This window comes from Tarenaya hassleriana, unplaced genomic scaffold, assembly GCF_000463585.1.
Source record: "Tarenaya hassleriana unplaced genomic scaffold, ASM46358v1 Cleome3, whole genome shotgun sequence".
Classification (NCBI taxonomy): Eukaryota; Viridiplantae; Streptophyta; class Magnoliopsida; order Brassicales; family Cleomaceae; genus Tarenaya; species Tarenaya hassleriana.
In genome coordinates, this window is record NW_010966177.1 from 7,008,939 (window position 1) to 7,029,131 (window position 20,193).

At 38.6% G+C, this 20,193-nt stretch overlaps 7 protein-coding genes across 9 annotated transcripts in view; 3 read left to right on the plus strand and 4 right to left on the minus strand.

The window, feature by feature from the left end:
- The window catches only part of LOC104819860 (transcription factor MYB44), a 1,841-nt gene extending 1,045 nt beyond the window's left edge, over window positions 1–796 (plus strand). Inside the window, exon 2 of one of the 2 annotated variants that reach the window (XM_010550132.1) lies at window positions 181–796. In XM_010550132.1, coding sequence (XP_010548434.1) covers window positions 181–573 — 393 coding nt within the window. In that variant the 3' untranslated portion in view covers window positions 574–796. Of the gene's footprint in view, window positions 1–52 lie in introns of both variants that reach the window. The other variant, XM_010550130.1, reaches the window with a different exon arrangement.
- A 4,660-nt stretch (window positions 797–5,456) lies between these two features.
- Window positions 5,457–5,848, plus strand: LOC109116905. Its single transcript, XM_019203174.1, has one exon. The coding sequence runs from the start codon at window positions 5,495–5,497 to the stop codon at window positions 5,759–5,761; it is 267 nt and encodes an 88-aa protein (XP_019058719.1). The 5' UTR covers window positions 5,457–5,494; the 3' UTR covers window positions 5,762–5,848.
- An 812-nt stretch (window positions 5,849–6,660) lies between these two features.
- On the minus strand, window positions 6,661–9,444 carry LOC104819861 (probable receptor-like protein kinase At2g23200). Of its 2 annotated transcripts, XM_010550135.2 has the most exons (2): window positions 8,447–9,444; window positions 6,661–8,194 (listed from the first exon to the last, which is right to left on the minus strand). In XM_010550135.2, exons 1-2 carry the CDS (start codon window positions 9,428–9,430, stop codon window positions 6,824–6,826), a joined length of 2,355 nt encoding a protein of 784 aa, XP_010548437.1. In that variant the 5' UTR covers window positions 9,431–9,444; the 3' UTR covers window positions 6,661–6,823. The 2 variants fall into 2 exon arrangements, with proteins under 2 accessions (XP_010548437.1, XP_010548435.1); XM_010550133.2 differs by having other exon boundaries at window positions 6,661–9,444.
- Window positions 9,445–9,884: 440 nt separating this feature from the next.
- Window positions 9,885–10,872, plus strand: LOC104819864. Its single transcript, XM_010550138.2, has 4 exons — window positions 9,885–10,191; window positions 10,287–10,388; window positions 10,469–10,639; window positions 10,716–10,872. Exons 1-4 carry the CDS (start codon window positions 9,955–9,957, stop codon window positions 10,755–10,757), a joined length of 552 nt encoding a protein of 183 aa, XP_010548440.1. The 5' UTR covers window positions 9,885–9,954; the 3' UTR covers window positions 10,758–10,872.
- Window positions 10,873–11,004: 132 nt separating this feature from the next.
- Window positions 11,005–13,101, minus strand: LOC104819863 (cytochrome P450 81D1). Its single transcript, XM_010550137.1, has 3 exons — window positions 12,467–13,101; window positions 11,915–12,307; window positions 11,005–11,817 (listed from the first exon to the last, which is right to left on the minus strand). Exons 1-3 carry the CDS (start codon window positions 12,995–12,997, stop codon window positions 11,203–11,205), a joined length of 1,539 nt encoding a protein of 512 aa, XP_010548439.1. The 5' UTR covers window positions 12,998–13,101; the 3' UTR covers window positions 11,005–11,202.
- A 75-nt stretch (window positions 13,102–13,176) lies between these two features.
- LOC104819862 (cytochrome P450 81D11-like) lies at window positions 13,177–15,347 on the minus strand. Its single transcript, XM_010550136.1, has 3 exons — window positions 14,828–15,347; window positions 14,074–14,463; window positions 13,177–13,919 (listed from the first exon to the last, which is right to left on the minus strand). The coding sequence occupies exons 1-3, from the start codon at window positions 15,326–15,328 to the stop codon at window positions 13,305–13,307; spliced, it is 1,506 nt and encodes a 501-aa protein (XP_010548438.1). The 5' UTR covers window positions 15,329–15,347; the 3' UTR covers window positions 13,177–13,304.
- A 203-nt stretch (window positions 15,348–15,550) lies between these two features.
- LOC104819865 (cytochrome P450 81D11-like) lies at window positions 15,551–18,185 on the minus strand. Its single transcript, XM_010550139.1, has 3 exons — window positions 17,670–18,185; window positions 16,592–16,975; window positions 15,551–16,432 (listed from the first exon to the last, which is right to left on the minus strand). The coding sequence occupies exons 1-3, from the start codon at window positions 18,171–18,173 to the stop codon at window positions 15,818–15,820; spliced, it is 1,503 nt and encodes a 500-aa protein (XP_010548441.1). The 5' UTR covers window positions 18,174–18,185; the 3' UTR covers window positions 15,551–15,817.
- Between the last annotated feature and the right edge of the window lie 2,008 nt (window positions 18,186–20,193).

Here is a 20,193-nt window from a genome sequence, read left to right on the forward strand (position 1 = left end):
CGGGGGGCCCAGCCGCTGAAACGGACTGCCAGCGGTGGATCCGGCGGCGGAGGGGTGTCCACCGGGTTGTACATGATCCCAGGAAGTCCGTCGGGGTCTGACGTCAGCGAGCAATATTCTAGTGAGCCATGTCCTCCGCCGTCGCACGTTTACAAGCCGACGGCGAGAGCTGGCGCGGTGGTTGTTCCGCCGATGGATGTGACGTCATCATCTTCGGCGTCCGGGGAACCGGGAACATCCCTTAGCTTGTCTCTCCTGTGGACCGACGGGAGCGAGAGTACGACGGTCCGAGTGACCGAGTCAACTCAGCTGCAGAAGACGATGACCCAGAAAACGAGCTCGAAAGATGGATTGACGGCGGAGTTTTTTCCGATGAGAAGGGAAGATGAGAGGACAAACGGGCTGTCGGGATTCATGGCGGTGGTGCAGGAGATGATACGAGCTGAGGTGAGGAGTTATATGGCGGATTTGCAGCGTGGGAATGGCGGCGGCGGCGGGTCGTGTAGCGTCGGTCGTGTTGGGTTTAAGGAGTTTATTCCAATAAATCAGATTGGGGTTGGGAAGATGGAGTAGAGAGAGAGAGAGAGGGAAATCTCATACGCTTCCCATCTGCTTGTTTCTCGGGAAAGTAATGTATAGCGGGCGAGAAAGCAAGATCGAAGCGATCGTTCGGAGAAGAGATGGGAATCGATACTCAGTGAATCAGAAGCTAAAATCTCATCTTAGAATTCCAATCTCGAGTGTATTTGCTAATCTTATATATACAGTTTATCAAATGAATTGTGATCTTGTTTAACTTTGCATCAATAAACCGATGAAATGGGACATAAAATGTTTGTCTATTTTAACATCAAATTGAATCAATTGGTCTGTTCTTGATCCTTGATATTAATTTGGATTTCGGCCATAATATCCGACTATCCGATTGTTATTGATCAAGATAACAATCGGATACAATCAAATGGACTGCGTATTACACATTCAAATTGATTTTAGATAATTAACAAAATGAATTATCCCTGCTTTCCCCCCATTTATCTGATCCACCACATCTCAATTTTTTTGGGGGAACCTGTACAAAATATTAAATGTAATTATTGGAAGTTGAGATTTTATACAATAAAATTTTTCAAATTAGTTGAATAGTAATATATGTAAATAATATGATTTTATTTTTATTTTATTATTGAATGTTATTGTATTTATATTAGATAATAATATAACAATTGTAAATTATTTTTTAATTATCAATAAAAGTTAACGTAAATCAATGAAAGTCAATAATTTAGAATTCTATTAGATAAACATTTTTACTATAAATATAATTGATATATATTTTATATTTATGAAGATTTTTGATGGTTTAATTTATTTGCTATATAATTTAATTAAATATCAATTTTTTATAATAAAAATATGGAGCCCTTTAATTTCGGGCCCTGCACTGGTTCCTCAGACGGCCCTGCCATCCGCTATACAAGTACCAAAAAAATAAAATATTTTCTTCTAATGACACTGGAAATAACTGATAAATTAAAAAAATTGACACTGGAAATAACTGATAAATTAAAAAAATCGAGTCACTTAACCGGAAATGGCAGAATTAACCGGAACAAGTACCGGTTTAATTTATGACATGGTCGGCTTGTCCTTGCCCGCCAGGACCAGGTTTGCCAGGTTGATGGCCTCCGCCGCGAGGGCTCGGACCAGACCTCTTGATCGAACCGAACGATAAACTATCAAAAAAACCGATCATAGGCTTCTCCTGCTCGGCCTCTCCGAGACCGAGCGGACGAGCCTCCACCATAACCGAACCGATCAACATGAGTAAGAGAATCGAACGGATAATGCTTTTCTATCATCTCGAGAGAGAAATATAATTAAAAGCTATATAATATTGGATTGGGAGAAATAATGTTAATGTTATTGATATGGATATTGTATGAAGTTGGGGAACTATATGAGTTGATATGTATAGCGTTGAGAAGGGTGGGCAACCAAAGTTTTAATGTTTCAAAACTAACTTCGTAAATTTTGAATTAAACAGCAAAAAAGGGAAAAAATCCAAAAAAATATCGAATATGCTATTTACACCAAAAAATCATCTACTTTAAAATTGTTATAAAAAATAATCAGCTATATAATTTAACAAAATTAACTTTGTAAAATTTTAATTCAACACAAAAAAGTAACAAATCCAAATACCAGATATCTACACCAAAAAAATAATTTACTTTAAAATTATTGTAAAACTAATCAACTATTAATTTAACAAAATTGACTTTGTAGATTTTTAGTTCAACAACAAAAAAAGGAACAAATCCAAAAAAATCAAATATCCTATTTAGACAAAAAAAACTTATACATTTCTTATAAAAACTCGTCAACTATTAATTTAACAAAATTGACTTTGTAAATTTTTAATTCAACAACAAAAAAGGAATAAATAAAAAAAACATCAAATAACATATTTATACCAAACTTCTACTTTAAATTTGTTACACAAACTTATTAGAGCAAAAAAAATCAATTGTTTAAAAAAATCTTTCAATTTTAAATTTATTATAAAAAATCATCAACTATTAGTTTTTAATAAAAAAAATATTGACTATCTAAATTACTCAAAAAACATTATACTTTAAAATTGTTATAGAAATTTATAATTTTTGAGAAAAAAACATCAAATATCTAATTTAACAAATTTTAATTTTACAAGTAAAAACTAATCAATTTATAAAACATGTAAAAAAATAACATTTTTTACTTTAGAATTATCTCTTATATATATATATATAATATACTATATAATATTTTAATTACTAAATATAAAAAAAATTATTGTTTGTTACATTTGAAATAATAATATATATATAAAAATTAAATAAAATATTTATAATCGATAAATTATACTTACTTTTCAATATAACATTTGTAACAAATTTGTTGATGTAGGTGTAAATAAATTTATAAATATCTCCTTCATTTAATTGCGTTGGAAAGGAGAGAGTTACTAGTTAATTAATTAATTAATTTCATTGGGAAGGGGAACAAATAATTGGGCTAATTGTTTGGAACTTTGGAGCGGACACAGACCAAAGACCCAAGCGTTTGACTTCCAACCTTCTTTCAAGTTTGTGTTACGAATCTCTCTCTCTCTCTCTCTCTCTCTCTCTCTCTCTCTCTCTCTCTCTCTCTTAACTTTCCGTTTTCTTTTATTTTTTTATTGTTGAATTTTATTTAAGTTAAATAACACGGTTTTATTAATTCCGCATTTCGAAGTTGAGATTTGACAACGCAGAGCGTTCGTTTTTATTCAAACTCACCTGTTTTTTTTTTATTAAAATTGTTTAAAAAATGTCTTCTGTATAATTATATTCATAAAATACCAATATTCTGCATGGAAAAGAATTATTTTCATATTGTTTTATTATCAGTAGGTTTTTTTAAAGAATTCTTCAATTCTACGGCCCACTATATTTACTAGGCATCAATTCTGTAGGCCCAAAAATTGATTGTCCAATAGTATAATATAAATAATTATTTTGCTTCCCTCAAATGGGGTTAAACTGAAATTATTTGTTTTAATTGATGTCAATTAAAACACTCGAATCTAAATATCTGAATTATCTTTTTCCTTAAAGATAAATTACATTGTTCAATTAAATAAATAATTATATGACGAAAAATGTTCCTTAATTTAAGGCAATCCGAGTTAAGACAGAAGGGGGCATAATGCAATTTTTACGCCCTATCTGTTGAATTCAAATAAAATATTATAAGCAAAAGTTACCTGGAATCAGGTCCCCTGTTTTATCTATCGTAGCATTTGGGACATTTAAAATTTAAATATTTTTTTTTTGTATGTTTGCCAAATGCATATGTCACGAACCCGAAAAAAAAATGTAACTAGTTGTAGTACACGGTCGTCCACTATCATGGAATCGAACAATTGGAAAATATAGACCAAATTATATATTATTAGGCTTACATATTTTCATATATTTTTTAATTTTGGTTAGATTAATTTATTTATAATAATATTAATAAAATATTAAGATAAAATCTCATAAAAATAAATCAATTTTTGAAAATTTCTTCGTATAGACGACGACGTTGTTAAAGCCCATCAAAGTTTATATATGAATTTTTTTTCTCCAATTAAAGTCCGTCAAGATCCTTATATAAAATTATTTTCGATTAAAGTTCGTTAGAATTTGTTAAAATCTGTGTATTCAATTTCAAAATTAGAGCTTTTTTTTTTACTCATTTCAACATTCAGTATATTTATTAATTTATCAAATTAAAGTTTATGTTTTCTTGAAACATTCTATAAAATTGATATATTTTATGTGATTGTTCCTAATATCAACAACATAGTTCTCCTCTAAACAAAGTTCCCAAAGATATTCCCATGGTCAATTTGTTCCTTATCAAAGTATTCTTGGAAGTGTGAAGTTAAATATTGCATTTTCATTCGCTCCTCGTACGTTATTCCTACGCATGAAATACACCCTCGTAGTGCGTACACGTACACGTATAGCTTACATATTCCGGATTATACTCTATGATTGATGCACTTGGATCTATTAATAAAAATTATTTATTAATCGTATGATTTTTACGTCTGCTTTAATATGAATTAGTTAAAACGATGTTATTCCGACCGTTTTATAAAAGTTTAATATAAAAATATATAATTTAATAGAGTTGGGTATTCGTTTGTCCCTTTGATAGATCAATATGTTAGTCTTCCGAAACATATGACCGGATTTTCGCTTCGTTGACAAGAAACTATAATATTAACCTAATTAGTATTCAGTTTGGATTCAATTTGAAAAAGGTTTGGTTTGATGTTATAAAAATATGTACCAATCGGTTATTATATTATATTCGGTTCGGTTTGGTTTCGGTTTCGATTCGAATCGATTCCAATTTTTATTTAAAAAAATAGATCTTTTATGAAATATTCGTTTTTTTTTTGTTTTTTGTTTTTAATTAGATTTGTTTCGTATTGATTCTGAAAAAATCGGTTTTCTATAAATAATATTGTTCGAAAATTTTGAACAGTTCGGATCAGGAAAAAACCGTATTTTTTGGTTTGATACGGCTCGATTTCGAAGAATCATACCCAAAACCTCCACCTCTAGTTTCAACCAATAATTTCCAATATGATTAGAATAATATTAAATACGTTAATTTGAAATAAAAAACTTGTGGGTCCAAAACATATATGCATTTTTCAAGCAAGAAAGCCCGAACACCGTCCTTTATAGCCAATTCGTCTTTGCACCATCGGCACCTTCTTCCGTTAAATATTATTCCCCGCGTTTTCACATGTAATCAAAACCCAACCTTTCATCGCATCCATTCCTTTTCCCCCCTATCCCTTTGAATATTTCTCCTCCATAATATATGAAACCTTCGCTCCACGTTTTTATTCTTCTCCAAATATCATCGTTTTTGATCAATATAGTTGCTTTTACCGAACCTTGAAATGCGTCCCTTTGGCCTTGCCTTCGCGATCATCTTCTTGGTTTCGGCTTTCGCGGAGTCTAGTCTCGTGGATTGCAGAGTTCTCTTAGGTTCTCCCTCGGGGAAAAACGATCAATCGAGAAGTTATGGGGTCGGATTTCGAAGAAAGAATCTGTCCGGGGTGGCTGCGAGAAGTGAGAAAAAGTCTAGGGGCTTGGCTTCTTCGGCCGCCGGGGAGAGGATGCATACAATGGCTTCGGGACCAAGCAGGAGAGGCGCTGGCCACTGAACCAACATTTTTTTAGGTCAAAGTTACATTCGCATTTTTCCATTTATTTATGCGATTAGTGATATAAGTATATGTAGTTATTCGGAACGTTAAAATCAATGTATATTATAGGAGAGGAATTCTTTCATTGTGTAACAGTCTTTTTTTTTTCCTTTTTTTTTGCTAACTATATATTGAAGTACCAATAATCAAAGAGTTCCTAATTTGACATACTTATTGTGATACTAAATTTGGATATTGCCATGAAAATATGTTGTACTAATCAATCTATATAACATTGTTTTTTTTACTCAAATTTGGGTGGCTTAATAGTAAAAAAATATGCAAATTATGTTTTTATCAGGATTTAAATCTAAACGTGGAAAGGATTATTTATCCGATTTTTTTTTAATTCTTGAATATATAGTTAGACTAAAGGTGAAGTGAATTTTTGGATTATAAAAAAAAAATTACAATTTTTTTCTCTATTACATGTAAGATTCAGGATTTTTGAAGCATTCAAAGGCGTTAACAGACAGAAACTCGAACCACTCGGTGTTTCGTGTCTTCGTTTTTTGTTAATCCCATGAGGCGGATAAATTGTCGAACGGTTTTTTTTTGGCCGTGGAGCGATGTTTTTCCGCAAACTCCGGAGCTAAATTCAAGGTCGGATTTTTTTTTTGTTTAAATTCCGAAAGATATTCTAACATATAAGTGTAGGTTAATTGTTAATCCTAATTAGGTAAACATAAAAAACATATATGATTACAATTGGGAATTTAAAACAGAATCGAAAACATAAATAACTCGTCATTGATGTTGTCATGATGTAAACTTGATTGAATTTGAGATCTTCTATTTTGTAAACAAATAGATATTTGTAAATGCGTGATCCTTTTAGATTTAGGGACCCAAATAAGTAATCTTTATATATATTTTTCATTATCATAGAAAAAAATACAGATTATTAAAGGTAGTTAAAAAAAACAATATTAACACATGAATATGGGAACACTTGATAAAACAACTTCCCAGACAATGGGAAGTTAAAACTTCCGACCATAAGAAGATATAAAGACAGATTCATCTCGCTTCAGAGATGTTCAGTTGGGAGAAAACTTGACTGTCGGACAAAACGGTCCCTCCTCCTCTGGAATCATCCAGCGATTGCCTCTGAACAAAGGAGCTGAATGATTCGCTGACACTCAGCAATTGCAGAGCCGCCACTCCACCGCCGCTGCCGGTGCCGGTGGCACCGCTATCCTCGTGCGGCTCCCTGTGAACAGTCAGCCTCTGAAGTTGCAGGGCATATTCTAAATCCCAAACCACATCCGCCATGCTCGTCCTCTCCCCGCTGTTATCCTTCAGACACTTCTCCGCAACTTCCAGGAACTTCCTCAACGAGTTCTGCTCTATCTGACCCCTCAATGTCGGATCCACGAGCTCTTCCACCTTCCCTTTCGACTTGCAGAACATTCCCCAGTCCCCTAAGTTCACTTCCTCGTGCGGAAGACTGCGGTCAATCGCCGGTCTCGCGCACAAGACCTCGAGCAGGACCACTCCGAACGAGTAGACGTCGGATTTCTCCGTCAGGATGTTAGTCTGGAAGTACTCAGGGTCTAGATATCCGAACGTTCCCTTGATGTTGGAGCTGAAATGGGTCTGAATCTGATCGGGCAATGTGAGTTTGGACAGGCCGAAGTCCGCGACTTTAGCCACAAGGTTCTCGTCTAAGAGTATGTTGGTGGATTTCACATCTCTGTGGATGATCGCTCCGGTCGCACCGCTGTGAAGATAGTGCAGACCTCTGGCTGCGCCAATGCAAATCTCCAGTCTTTGCTTCCACGTCAAGGAAGGAAGGTTCGAGCCGTACAGATGTTCCTTGAGCGTGCCCTTTTCCATGAACTCGTAGACAAGGATCATCTCCGAGTTCTCGTCGCAGTAACCGGTCAGGGAAACGAGATGGCGGTGTCGGATTTTGGACAGGACTTGGATCTCTGTCTGAAACTCCAACAGCCCTTGTCCCGAACCTTCCTGTGCTCTCTTGATTGCCACTTTCCTTCCGTCCCGAAGAACGCCTTTGTAGACATTGCCGAAACCGCCTTTCCCCACCAAAAACCTCTCGTCGAAATTGTTGGTAGCCGTCAGAATTTCCGCGAAGGCGATCTTTAAACCGAGGTTCAGATTGAGAAGTGGTGAATTGTTGACCCCATCAAGAACCCTAAAGTGAGAGCTCCCAGTCCCACCTCTGTATCCAGGCAGAGGAGACCAGACCGAAGCAGCTTCAACAACCGGCTTTTTCGATTTCTTGAGCTTTAGAAACAGCAGAAACAGCAAGATCAAGATCAAGACTGATCCACCGGCGACAGAACCGGCAATGACATAAACCCTTTTCCCCGAGCTTCTCGGAGTCGAAGAACCGGAAGAACCCGATAAACCCAGAATCTCCATTACCTGCAAACCGTTCAGAAAGCCATACGAATCGCCCTTATTGCGTATGCTAACATTCAGCATTCCCGAACCATCGGACACAACAACAGAATCATTGTAAAATGGAGCTGCTGTTTGCATCATTTTCAACGCAGGGTTTATCTCTAAACCCAACTCTCCGTTTACATACAGGAAAAAAGCGAAATCAGGGTCAAGTGATGGGTTAATTATGTCACAGAAATGAGCCCTGATGAAGTAATTAGCGTTTTTCTTCACCTGAAACGTCCAGGTGACATTCATCAAGACAGTAACACCCTCAGACCGGGTAAAGTTCATCACTTTAGCTGTCTGGTACACGTAATCTGGAGCAGTATACTCTGTCAATGTACCTTGGTAGCTTGGTTTTCCGGCGTATGGCGGCGTAACGTTTCTCACGGTTCCTTTGTTGTAGAGAAAGTCATCGTCCGGTGACCAGTTTCGCCATAACGTGTCGTTGTCTGGTGTGAGCTTTTCACCGCCGACGTTTAATCTATAAACTGTGCGCAGATTCTTGTTGGAAGGTGACAGGGTTTGATCGGGGATGAAGTCTTCTGGAGCAGGAAACACTTCAATGGCGTTGACCAGAGCAAACGAAGACTTCTCAGGCTCAAAGGAGATTTCGAAAGCGACAGAGCCGATCGTGAGAAGAAACTCTTCGACATGAGGGTTCTCGGTGGAATTCTGAAGAGAGAAATTCTTCAACAGAGGATGTCCGAACGCGGAAACAGAGACACTGAAACGAGAGGCTAAAAGCTCTGGTCGAGAAGAGACAGCAGAGAAATGGAGGCGTACGATGTAGAAGCCGGAAGAGTCGAGTTTGAAGCTGTAAGAAGAGCGGCGTCTGAATGTCCTGACCGTCTGGTAGATCGGCGACGTGGCGGACGCCGATTGGTCGATGGCTTCACTGCCCTGCTTGGTGAAGGCGACGGAGTTTTCGCCGAAGAAGGTCCGGCGGCCGTAAGTGACGTTGGAATTCGACCCACAGTTGATGAAGAACTTGTCGGGAGGAGAATATGCAGAAGAAGAAAGGAGAAAACAGAGCAGAAACAGGGGAATCATGATGAAGGGCAGAGAAGTAAAATTTCCAGGATTTTCCATTAACTCTTTCTCGATGGAAAAATCTTGTGAGGAGATGAAGATGAAGATGAAGATGAATGAGATGATTAGAGTTGACTTGTAATATTTGCAACGCTGTTTAAGTCTTCGGCTCTGTTGTGTCATTCACTGGTTTTGTGAAAAATATCTATTGCTGTCTTAACTTGACTGGTTTTGTATCCGCATTGCTAGAAGGGAATCTTAAAAAAAAAAAAACACAAGTGGACCCACACATAGTATACGATATTTTTTTTTTTGGTGGACCCGAAATCCTTTAATGATAATTGAATGAGTTTGTATACTGAGTGGTGCAAATTGGGAATATGGATGGTCTTGAGGTTATGTCAACAGACGTTAGCCTTCTTCTAGGTAAACAAAATTAAATGTTGTACTAGTTTTTGCAAGTTAATTTTATGAATTCGGCTTTGAGTGTATTTCCCAAATGTAGATTGTAACTAACGAAAATTAAATTTTCAGCTAATAACGAGAATTTGAAATTAATTAATTAATTTTATTTATTTTCAAATGCAGCCCAGGCCCATTACAACTGGTACTTTTCTTTAGCAATAATCCACCTACCGGACTAGATATTTCATCTCTCTCTCTCTCTCGCTCTCTCTCTATAACAGGTGAAGAAGACGTGTGCGATTATGGCTGGGCAGTCGACGGCGACGACGAAGCCGAGTCGGAGCGACGAAGTACCCGACCCAGATCAGCAAATGGAAATCTCGAACCGGGTCAGATCTCAATTCGAATCCTTGGCCCCTAAACGACCCGCAAAGCCTAACCGGAGCGAAACCGATCCGACCGCGTCTTTCTGTGCTTCCGACAACAGCATCGACATCCCCGAGCTCGACAGGCTCCGATCTCTCCGTTCGCAGCCTCATGTTCGTTTGATAACTCAACCCTCAATTCTTCCCCCTTTTGTATCCTGTGAAGAAAAAAAAAGTGAAGTGGTGCTGTGTTTGTTTTGCTCGTTCAGGGTAAATTTATGGGCGAGGGGGATTGTTCAGAAGTGAAAGATGAGTTCGTGGAGACGGAGTATTACAAGAATTTAGCCGCCATTGATAAGCAGCATCATACGGTTCGATTTCTTCATAGTTTCCCCTTTAAAAAGCATCAATGTTTTAATATTTATTTACTATTTCCTTTTTATGGAAATAGACGGGAAGTGGGTTTATAAAAGTGGACAAGGAAGGAGGAGGAGAAATCAAAACTAGCGGCGGAGCTGAGATCGCCGGAGACGGAGACGCCTTCTCCGGCCGTCACGCGGCGGTTCTGAAAGGCAATCCGGCGACAAACGACTGGATTCCGGCCATGGAGGAGGATCCTCAGGTACCTTGAACCAATCCGGAGATGCATCTAAGTTTAATTCGAGATGAATTTAGCATTTTAATTTCGCATTGATCAGGTGTTCATGTCTTCCAAGCCGTCCCGGAGCGAGAGTTCGTGAGAAATCTGTGTGCCCTTTTTATTCGGTTCTTATTTCTATTTGTTTTATTGGAACGTGATAATTAAATAAATTATGAACAGTATTTGGATAAGACCGACTTTATATTATAAAATAATGTGTATGATTGAGGCATTTCACCATCCAATTTCAACCCGACAAGATTAAGCAAAGAAAATCAAATTAGGTATGACAGGTTTGGTTCATTTTAGTCCTTAATTCAGTTTAGTTATTCAAAAACTTATATTAAACCTATATTTTTCATCATTTGTATGCAACACATATATCCATATTATAGAATGATGGTGAGGCTATTCAATTTTTTTTTTATTTACACATTATTATCACTCTTTTCCATCCTTATATAGTATTATTACAAGCTTTCTTTTTAAGTATAAACACAACTCTTCATTACCAATACAACAGTCATACAACATAGAGATGCCATTCACTCAACATTGAGCAGCTCACGTGCCATGTCACGTGGTCTGCACGTGACAACAAGCGGGTCGGCCTTAGGCATGGTGAGCCCTTTCCCTTCGGTCATGTCGACAGGCACACCGCAACAGCTCTCCCATTCAAAGCACTGAACCATCGCACCCAGCACCAACCCAACAACCCGGTTAGCCAGAACCGACCCAGGACAAGCCCTTCTTCCCAGCCCGAACGGCATCATCTTACAGTCCCTCGCCTCTTTTCCCTCGAACCTCTCCGGCCTAAACGACTCCGGATCGTCCCCCACACACGAATCCCGGTGCACGGCCCATGCATTGACCAATACCATCGTGCCACGCGGGATTTCATACCCACCGACGGCACAATCGTCGGAGGAGAAATGAGGGACGAGTAGTGGAGCTGGAGGGTACAATCTCAATGTCTCCAACACAACGTTGTTCAGATAGTTCATGTCCGATAAATCCGATTCCTTTATCAAACGACCAGATCTTGTGTAAGAATCGATCTTACCTTTGATAGCCTCAAACACATTAGGATGATTCAGCAAATTACACATTGCCCATTCCACCGTCAATGCGGAAGAATCTGTACCTCCCGTAAGCATCATCTATACGTACCAAAAATTTTTTATAAAGTTACCAAGATTATCGTATATATTGATATATAACCCATGAAACAATGTGAATTGAAAAGCTTGTACGTACCAAAATAAGACCCTTGATGGTGATATCGGTATAGTATTGCGGGTCTTTATCTCGCAAATCGAGTAAATGGGCAATCATGGTATCCTTAAACTCCTCTAACGTTCCTCTCTTTGCTATATGTTCATCCAATAAACCTTGTAAGAACATATCCATCCTTTCTCCAACCCTTTTGGATCTCCGTACCAAGCTCTGATAATCGAACCACCGTAAAGCCGGTAGAAAATCCGCCGGGTTTGTTGCTCCGGCGAACTCGTAAGCCTCACCCACTAGTTCCCGGAACTCCGCCGCTTTTTGCACATCGCCGGCGTCTTCCTCACCATAGTATCTTTTTCCGGCCACCATTCTCGTTATCACGTTTAGGGTTAGGCCCATGAGCAATGGCCGCAGCTCCACCTGACAAATCAGTACGAGGATTTCACCGAGAAACCGCTGTATATGAAAATTATATTTCCCCTTATGGTAGCATCCCTAAAATCTGAAGAGCAGTTGCAATTATTGCAAAGATATTAATTTCTTAGTTTCGAATCATAAAGGGTCAGATCTTGGACCGACCTTAGCCTGGCGTTGACCGGGGAGCCCGTACAGCTCCCGCAGAAGCCTCTTGACTTCGTCTTGTCGGATCTCCATTGACCCGTTGAGGCGATTAGCCGAAAGGATCTCACCGGCGCAGACGCGGCGGAGGTTGCGCCAGTGGTCGCCGTAAGGAGCCGTGACCATGGCGGGGTAGTCGTAGGCGAGATACTTCCCCAGGACGAACCGTGGCCGGTTCGCAAGAACGACGTCGTTTTCCGCATTAAGGAAGCATTCCTCGGCGGCCGCGGCGGAGGAGACTACGACGGTGAGGCGGGAGCCGAGGCGGAGGGAGAAGACAGGGCCGACGGCGGCGGAGATGGACCGGAGGGTCCGGTGGAGCAGCGGCGGTCTCAGGAGATGGAGGTGACCGACCACCGGAAGAGAGAAGCCCGGCGACGGCGGGAGGATTTTTTCCTTTGACTTTTTTGGTCTGATTCTTGCTTGGAGAAAGATCTTTGTTACAAAAATAGCAAATAAAGCGGTAATCGAAATTACCAATATGGTTTCCATGGGTTTTTTTTTGGGAGTTCTTTCAAAAACTTTGGATTTAATCTCGCTGTTCCTTTTTATGATTAAAGACAAAAAACATGTTCAGCTTTTCTACAGATCTTGTATATAGCTCCTATAATTGACCCAATATTATTATATACCAAATTTCATTTTTTTCCCCCTTCTCTAGATCAAGTAAATCATCATAATAATTTCAGTCTATTGGTTATTGGATAATACATCAAGAACTCTCATGAACATAAAAGACATAACCCCTTATCAAACACGTGATACCTATAACACACTACTTGAGAAAACAAGAACATCATCAAACACTGCCGTCTAGAATTTTTCCGACAATGGCACGTGATCTGCACATGGCTTGCAACGGCGTCGCTTTGGGCATGGTTGCTCCTTTGCCTTCGGCCATATCCACTGGCTCTCCACCAATCCTCTCCCACTCGAAACACTGAACCAAAGAGCCCAGAGCCAGACTCACTAGCCGCTGAGCCAGTCCTGACCCTGGACACGCCCTTCGTCCCACCCCGAAAGCCATCAGCTTCTGTGCCTCCCCTTCCTTCTCGAACCTCTCCGGCTTAAAACTGGTTGGATCCTCCCACAGCTTTGGATCTCTGTGGATCGCCCACACGTTCACCAGTAAGATCGTGCCACGTGGCATGTCGTAGCCTGCTATCTTACAGTCTTGCGACGACCTGTGAGGAAGCAGCATTGGAAGTGTTGGATAGAGTCTCAATGTTTCGTGTATTACGTTTTGGAGATACGGTAGGTTTGAGATGTCGTGTTCATCCATTAGCCGGTCCGACCCGACTTTTTCATCGATTTCGGCTCTTGCCTTTCGCAATATCTCTGGATGATTCAACAAGTTCGACAATGCCCATTCCAATGTCACGGCCGATGTATCTGTCCCAGCCAGTATCATAGCCTGCACCAATGAACGAGAACTATGGGAAGTTAAACATCATCGCCTTAATCCCAAGTTGTGGGAAGTTAAACATAATCAGGAAAAAGCTTTCGCTAAAATGAAATGTGAAGGATGATCCAATCATTTGAGTTCATTTCATTTCCTAAGAACTTACGAGAATAATTCCTTTGATGGTTTGATCAGCGTAGTAATCGGGTTGGGATTCTTGGAGAGAAAGCAAGTGATTGATCATGGTGTTACCCTTTTCCTTCTCCTTCTCCCCACGTTTCTGGTCGACCAACCCTTGCAAGAACTCGTCGATCCGACCCGCCAGCTTCTTGACCCGTTTCTCGTAATCGGTGACCCAACGCATAACCGGTAAATAGTCGGCGGCGTTTCCGGCGCCGGCGCTTCCGACAACCTCGGCGACCAGCTGCCTCACGTGTTCGGCCTCATCGTTGTCCTCTACGCCGCCGCCGTAGTAACGTTTTCCAGTCATCATTCTGATGATATTGTTGAAGGTTAAGTCCATAAACATGGATTTCATCTCCACCTTTGCAAATTCCTGGTAATGATCGCCGGGGCAGTGAGAAAAAATGACCAAAAGCAAGTCTACATCTATTCTACATGTTCTGTTTTTGAATTGTTTCTAAATGATTGTACAATACATATATACATATATATATATATATATATATATATGTATATGTATATATACCCTGATGAGCATTTCGTAGTAGTAACGTTGACCATGATAATTACATCTTAATTACCAAAAAGATCATTCTTATAAGGAAAACAGAGTATTATGTTTATTATTTACAGGAAATATAAAAATAATAATGATTTTACAGAACAGCCTTATTATATTAGTTATTATTCGTATAAAAATATTTAATACAGAAAAACTAGGTAAAGAATTCACTTACTTGTGAAGAATTGTGGGAGAGACGCAATATGAGCCGTCGGATCTCATCCTTACGGATATTCAAGAAGCTATTAAGCCGGTGGGAAGAGAGTATCTCGACGGCGCCGATGCGGCGGAGATTCCGCCAGTGATCGCCGTACGGCGCCGCGATCATGGTGGTGCAATCGTACGCCACGTGTTTGGCGACGATGAAATCGGGCCTGTTCGCTAACACGACGTCGTTCTTCGCGAAGCATTCCTCGGCGGCGATTGAATTGGAGGAGACGACGAAGACGAGGCGGTTGCCGAGGCGGAGGGAGAAGATCGGTGCTCCGCCTAGGGATTCGGACAGGGAGAAGAAATTGCGGTGGAGCGGCGGCTTCAGGAGGCGGAGGTGTCCGATCACCGGCAGCGATTTCGCCGGAGAGGGAGGCAGATTCAATTTCCGATTATTCCGTCTGAGGAGAAATCCGAGGGAGAAAACGAGGAAGAGGACGGAGAAAATAAGGGTTTGGGCTTCCATTTTCGTCCTTCTGTTTATGCGGCCAATTAGACCAGTGATGTTTGGAATTGTACAATATATACGATGGTCAATTGGGGACCCACCACTATTAATTAGGAAGACTAATTGAAAAATTGCCTTTCAAATAAAATGATAATTATTAATATTATACTAATTATAAAAAAAATTGCCATTTTTTTCTCTAATGCCATGTTTATGTTCTGCTTAATGTAGGATCAGCAAATACAGACATGTTTTATCTTTTAATTTTGAAAAGTCAAAGGAGGGCTTTGACGAAAGACATACACAGAGATCCAACTTATACTTTGGGCCATAAGATCAGGACAACTTATGAGCCCAAAAACAGAACCAAGTTAGCTACCACCACGCATAAGTTATGTCGCTAGCACGTGTTTTTATTTTATTTTATTTTTACATTATTCACGATAACACGAGAAATATTTTTATTTTATAAAAGACGACGTGTATAAGCCCTAATAGACATGCATGTCAGATGGCACCTTGGAGCAACTTACGAACAATGGCACGAGATTTGCATAAGACATGCAACGGTATCAATTTGGGCATTGCGACTCCATTGCCTTCGGCCATATCCACTGGTTCTTCCCCAATCCTCTCCCACTCGAAACACTGAATCAAAGACCCGAGAGCCAGGGTCACTAGCCGCTGAGCCAGTCCTGAACCAGGGCAAACCCTTCGTCCGATCCCAAACGGCATCAGCTTCTCGGCCTCTCCTTCCTTCTTGAACCTCTCCGGCTTAAAACGCGCCGGATCTTCCCATAGTCGAGGATCTCTATGTATCGCCCACATGTTCACCAATAACATCGTGCCACGTGGCATATCGTAGCCCGCTATATTACAATCTTCCGAAGACAGGTGAGGAATCAACATTGGTAGCCCCGGATGGAGACGAAACGTTTCATTCACGATGCTTTGGAGATAAGGCAGGTTAGAGATGTCCGGTTCGTCTATGAGCCGGTCCGGACCGATTTTGTTATCGATTTCGTCTCTCGCCTTCTTCAATATCACCGGATGGTTCACAAGGTTCGAGAGAGCCCATTCCACCGTCACTGCTGACGTGTCGGTCCCAGCCACCACCATAGCCTTGGATCATATATAAAGAAAAGAGTTACGACTCGTTGCAAAAGATAAGCAAATATATAAGATAAAACTATATAAAACACAAAGAAAGAGTTCAGAAACGAAGTTTTCCCACCAAACCCTATCCAACTATAATGACGTTTTCATTTTCTTGATACTCACAAGGATGAATCCTTTGATGATGCGATCAGTGTAGTATTCGGGTTCGGTTTCTTGCAGAGAAAGTAAGTGATCGATCATGGTACTACCCTTCTCCTTCTTCGCTCGTTTCTCGTCGATCAATTCCTGCCAGAACTTGTCGGACCGGGCAGCTAAGTTCTTGACCTGATTCTCGAAATTGGTGACCCATCGCAGGACTGGGAAATAGTCGGCCCGGTTTCCGGCGCTTGCTCCGGCAAGAATCTCGGAGATAATCTGTCTGACGCGCTTGACCTCCTCGTTGTCCTCGATGTCGTCGCCGTAGTAACGTTTTCCGGCCACCATCCTCATGATGTTGTTGATCGTCAAGTCGGCCAACTTAGATTTCATCTCCACCTTTGCAAATCCCTGTTTAGAATCGTTAAAAGTTTGAAACTAATTCACCCAAATGATATATATGATCAATTGAGATATGAAATGTATTATAATTATTTGACGATTATAAAAAGAATAAGTATAATTAAAATAGGATTTACACCCTTAAAGCTCGATGTTTTGTCCCTAGTTTTAAAAAACATTTTTTTGTCGGACTAAAAAAATCTTTATTACATGCAAGTGTTTCATGCAGATAAGTATATTATCAGCACAGGAAAACCCCTCACATGATCACCTCCCTCTAAGCTAAAATAAATATATTTTTAGACTATTTCACACGTAATAAAAAAAAAATACTAATTAAATTCATAATATTAGCAACATAAAAATCGTAATAAAGCGTAAAAAATATCTTTGTGATGTTGAAAATTGTTCCCTCTTTAAAATTAAATATGAGATTAGAAATTATTCAAGATTTTGCGACGAAATTATATCTTGAAATACCAAAAAAATAATTAGAAATCTAACTCTAAGAAGACAAAAAAAAGTATAATAATATTAGATGAAGTTGTGAAAAGTTGTTATTGGAAGTTGATCTTATAGATTATAGGTTCTATATAAGAATACAAGTGTTTAACTATACAAAATATATCTTAGAGAGATTAAAGTGATATGGAAATATTATAAAGAATCAAAGATATATAGAAAATATCCTCATAAAACATACATGCAAAGAGTTCTTGGAGAGACGCAATATGAGCCGTCGGATCTCATCCTTGCGAACGGACAAGAAGCCACTGAGCCTGTGAGAAGAGAAAATCTGTAACGCACCGATACGGCGGAGATTCCGCCAGTGGTCTCCGTACGAAGTTCCGATCATGGTCGTGTTCTCGTAGCCGACGTGTGTACTCAGTATGAATACCGGCCGATTCGCCAAAACGACGTCGTTCTTGGTGAAGCATTCCTCCACGATGGAAGCGGATGAGACGACGAAGACGAGGCGGTTGCCAAGTCGGAGGGAGAATATCGGAGCTCCGCCGAGGGATTCGGAGAGGCGGTGGAATGTGCGGTGGATCGGCGGTTTCAGGAGGCGGAGGTGTCCGATCACCGGAAGAGATCTCTCCGGCGACGGCGGTAGATTCAGGTTACGGTTGTTCCGCCGCCGGTGGAAGAATACTCCGGCGGAGAGGAAGAGAACGAGGAGAGAGAGAATGAGGTTTTGGGCTTGCATTGTGTTTTTGTGTGTGTCATCTACGGATGACATTGTGGGCGTTTAAATTGATTATAAATTATGATTTCGGTCCAAATAAAAATTTGCCAAAAATGTCTATGTCATATTTTGTTACAATCAGTTGGGTGATGTCTTTAATTCCCATTGCCACAAAAAAAAAAAAAAATTGTACTGAGGCTCCAAATTCTTGTCTAGAGGGGGGGGCCTCCCTCCTCCCCTCCATCTGGATGAAGTAATGTTTTGTAACATTGATAATCACGATACTTTATATATATATATATATATAAAGGTCAAACTTTATGTATTATTGTGAAAAATATGATTATCTGTAAAATAAATAATAATTTTTAATTTCACAAAAAATATATATTTTTACAAACTATAAATTTATGAATTTTTATTATTAATTTAAACATTTTTTTTGTAATTGTAACAGTTTAAGATTTTTCTAAATCGTTGTGTTTTTAAGTTTATGGATTTCAATAAAACTTAAGAAAATGATATCCACCAATTGAGACATAAATATAGACAAAAAAAAAATGGCTACATCTTACAGTTAGTTGGGTGACGTCTTTAATTTCCATTGACAAACAATGGAACTGATGGAGTAATATTTTTTTTTCTATGGCAATATCATAAGATAGAAGCGATATTTTTCATGACAATAACTAACAAAGGTTTAAACTTCATCTATTACGAAAATTATGATTATATGTTATGTAAAATGAGTAAAAAAACTTCTATGATTTTTTAAAAGTTTAAATTACGGTTTTTATATTAATTTATAATATATTTTTTTAAACTTTAATACTTTATGATTTTAAGACAACTTAAAAAAAATAATGCATACGAACTTCATAAATTTCAGGACTTGAACCGTTGAACGTGAGCATTAGCTTGTTATGAAAGTTTCCGTTATTCGTTATAAATGGGCTTGGCCCTTTAGTACACACGTTATATCAGCCCACTGTTATTCAAGTCCATCTTCCACCATGTTTTGATCCAATCCGCAAAATATCCAAAATACCTTTTTTTTAACTACTACACATACCATGATCATATACCGTGATCATATGACCAAAATAATTGTATAGTCACATGATGATCATATTGGTCACAACGTTAAATTTATGATGATTTCACCAAATGATTAGTGTGATATGTAAAGTGTGACCATAGTGATTTGGTGTGATCACCATAAATTTAACATCATGAATAATGTAATCATAATGTGGTCGAATGCTCGGATCCATGTTCCCAATTCGAAATAAAAAATTTGTATAAAAATAATAATGTATCAATTTTTTTATAATCTGGAAATTATCTTTGATCTAATTATATCTATCAAAACATCATAAAAATCCGGATAAGTATTTATCTTCACGCTTAGCTTTAAATCTAAAATAAAAGGATGATTTACATATTCTCTTACATTAATAATGTATAAGTTGATAATACATTAACTTTATTATAAATATGTGGACCTTCTAATTGTCCAATAAGATTAACTCCTTAATGATGAAGGAGTTACCTCTCCTTTCCTATAAATATGTAGTACACCTCCTTGTTAATGTTACACACAAAAACCTCATAAGGTTTACTCTCACTTCATCACTTCTCTCTCCATTCTCTCTCTCTTGTTATTATTATTGCTTTTACTATCATAATATTCATTTTATTTTCAACACGTTATCAGCACGAAATTCTGCTCGTATACATCTACAAAAATCATCCGAAAGGTAAAGTAATAAGGGTATAATCTCATATTCTTAATGATCCTTAATTTTGATATTGCTTTCAAATTTAATTTTGATTCTAATATTATTATTATCGAAATGGTTGGCTAAGCCGCCTAAAATATAAATTAATATGATATTAATGTTTATAAAATTATTATTATTATTACTGTGATGGTCGGCTATGCCGCCTAAAATATAAATATGATATGAATGTTTATATTTATTTCTTGTTAATTTTTATTACCGTGATGGTCGGCTATGCCGCCTAAACTATAAATATG

Excerpts from the sequence above, each read along its gene's own strand:
- LOC109116905 (XM_019203174.1), top strand. The coding sequence starts at position 5,495 with ATGCGTCCCTTTGGCCTTGCCTTCGCGATCATCTTCTTGGTTTCGGCT.
- LOC104819861 (XM_010550133.2), bottom strand. The coding sequence starts at position 9,430 with ATGACACAACAGAGCCGAAGACTTAAACAGCGTTGCAAATATTACAAG.
- LOC104819864 (XM_010550138.2), top strand. The coding sequence starts at position 9,955 with ATGGCTGGGCAGTCGACGGCGACGACGAAGCCGAGTCGGAGCGACGAA. Across the intron at positions 10,389-10,468 it reads TTGATAAGCAGCATCATACG|ACGGGAAGTGGGTTTATAAA; the intron begins GTTCGATTTCTT and ends TTATGGAAATAG. Across the intron at positions 10,640-10,715 it reads CCATGGAGGAGGATCCTCAG|GTGTTCATGTCTTCCAAGCC; the intron begins GTACCTTGAACC and ends CGCATTGATCAG.
- LOC104819863 (XM_010550137.1), bottom strand. The coding sequence starts at position 12,997 with ATGGAAACCATATTGGTAATTTCGATTACCGCTTTATTTGCTATTTTT. Across the intron at positions 12,308-12,466 it reads CCGGTCAACGCCAGGCTAAG|GTGGAGCTGCGGCCATTGCT; the intron begins GTCGGTCCAAGA and ends CTGATTTGTCAG. Across the intron at positions 11,818-11,914 it reads CCATCAAGGGTCTTATTTTG|ATGATGCTTACGGGAGGTAC; the intron begins GTACGTACAAGC and ends TGGTACGTATAG.
- LOC104819862 (XM_010550136.1), bottom strand. The coding sequence starts at position 15,328 with ATGGAAGCCCAAACCCTTATTTTCTCCGTCCTCTTCCTCGTTTTCTCC. Across the intron at positions 14,464-14,827 it reads TCTCCCACAATTCTTCACAA|GAATTTGCAAAGGTGGAGAT; the intron begins GTAAGTGAATTC and ends GATCATTACCAG. Across the intron at positions 13,920-14,073 it reads CCATCAAAGGAATTATTCTC|GCTATGATACTGGCTGGGAC; the intron begins GTAAGTTCTTAG and ends TCATTGGTGCAG.
- LOC104819865 (XM_010550139.1), bottom strand. The coding sequence starts at position 18,173 with ATGCAAGCCCAAAACCTCATTCTCTCTCTCCTCGTTCTCTTCCTCTCC. Across the intron at positions 16,976-17,669 it reads TCTCCAAGAACTCTTTGCAT|GGATTTGCAAAGGTGGAGAT; the intron begins GTATGTTTTATG and ends GATTCTAAACAG. Across the intron at positions 16,433-16,591 it reads TCATCAAAGGATTCATCCTT|GCTATGGTGGTGGCTGGGAC; the intron begins GTGAGTATCAAG and ends ATATGATCCAAG.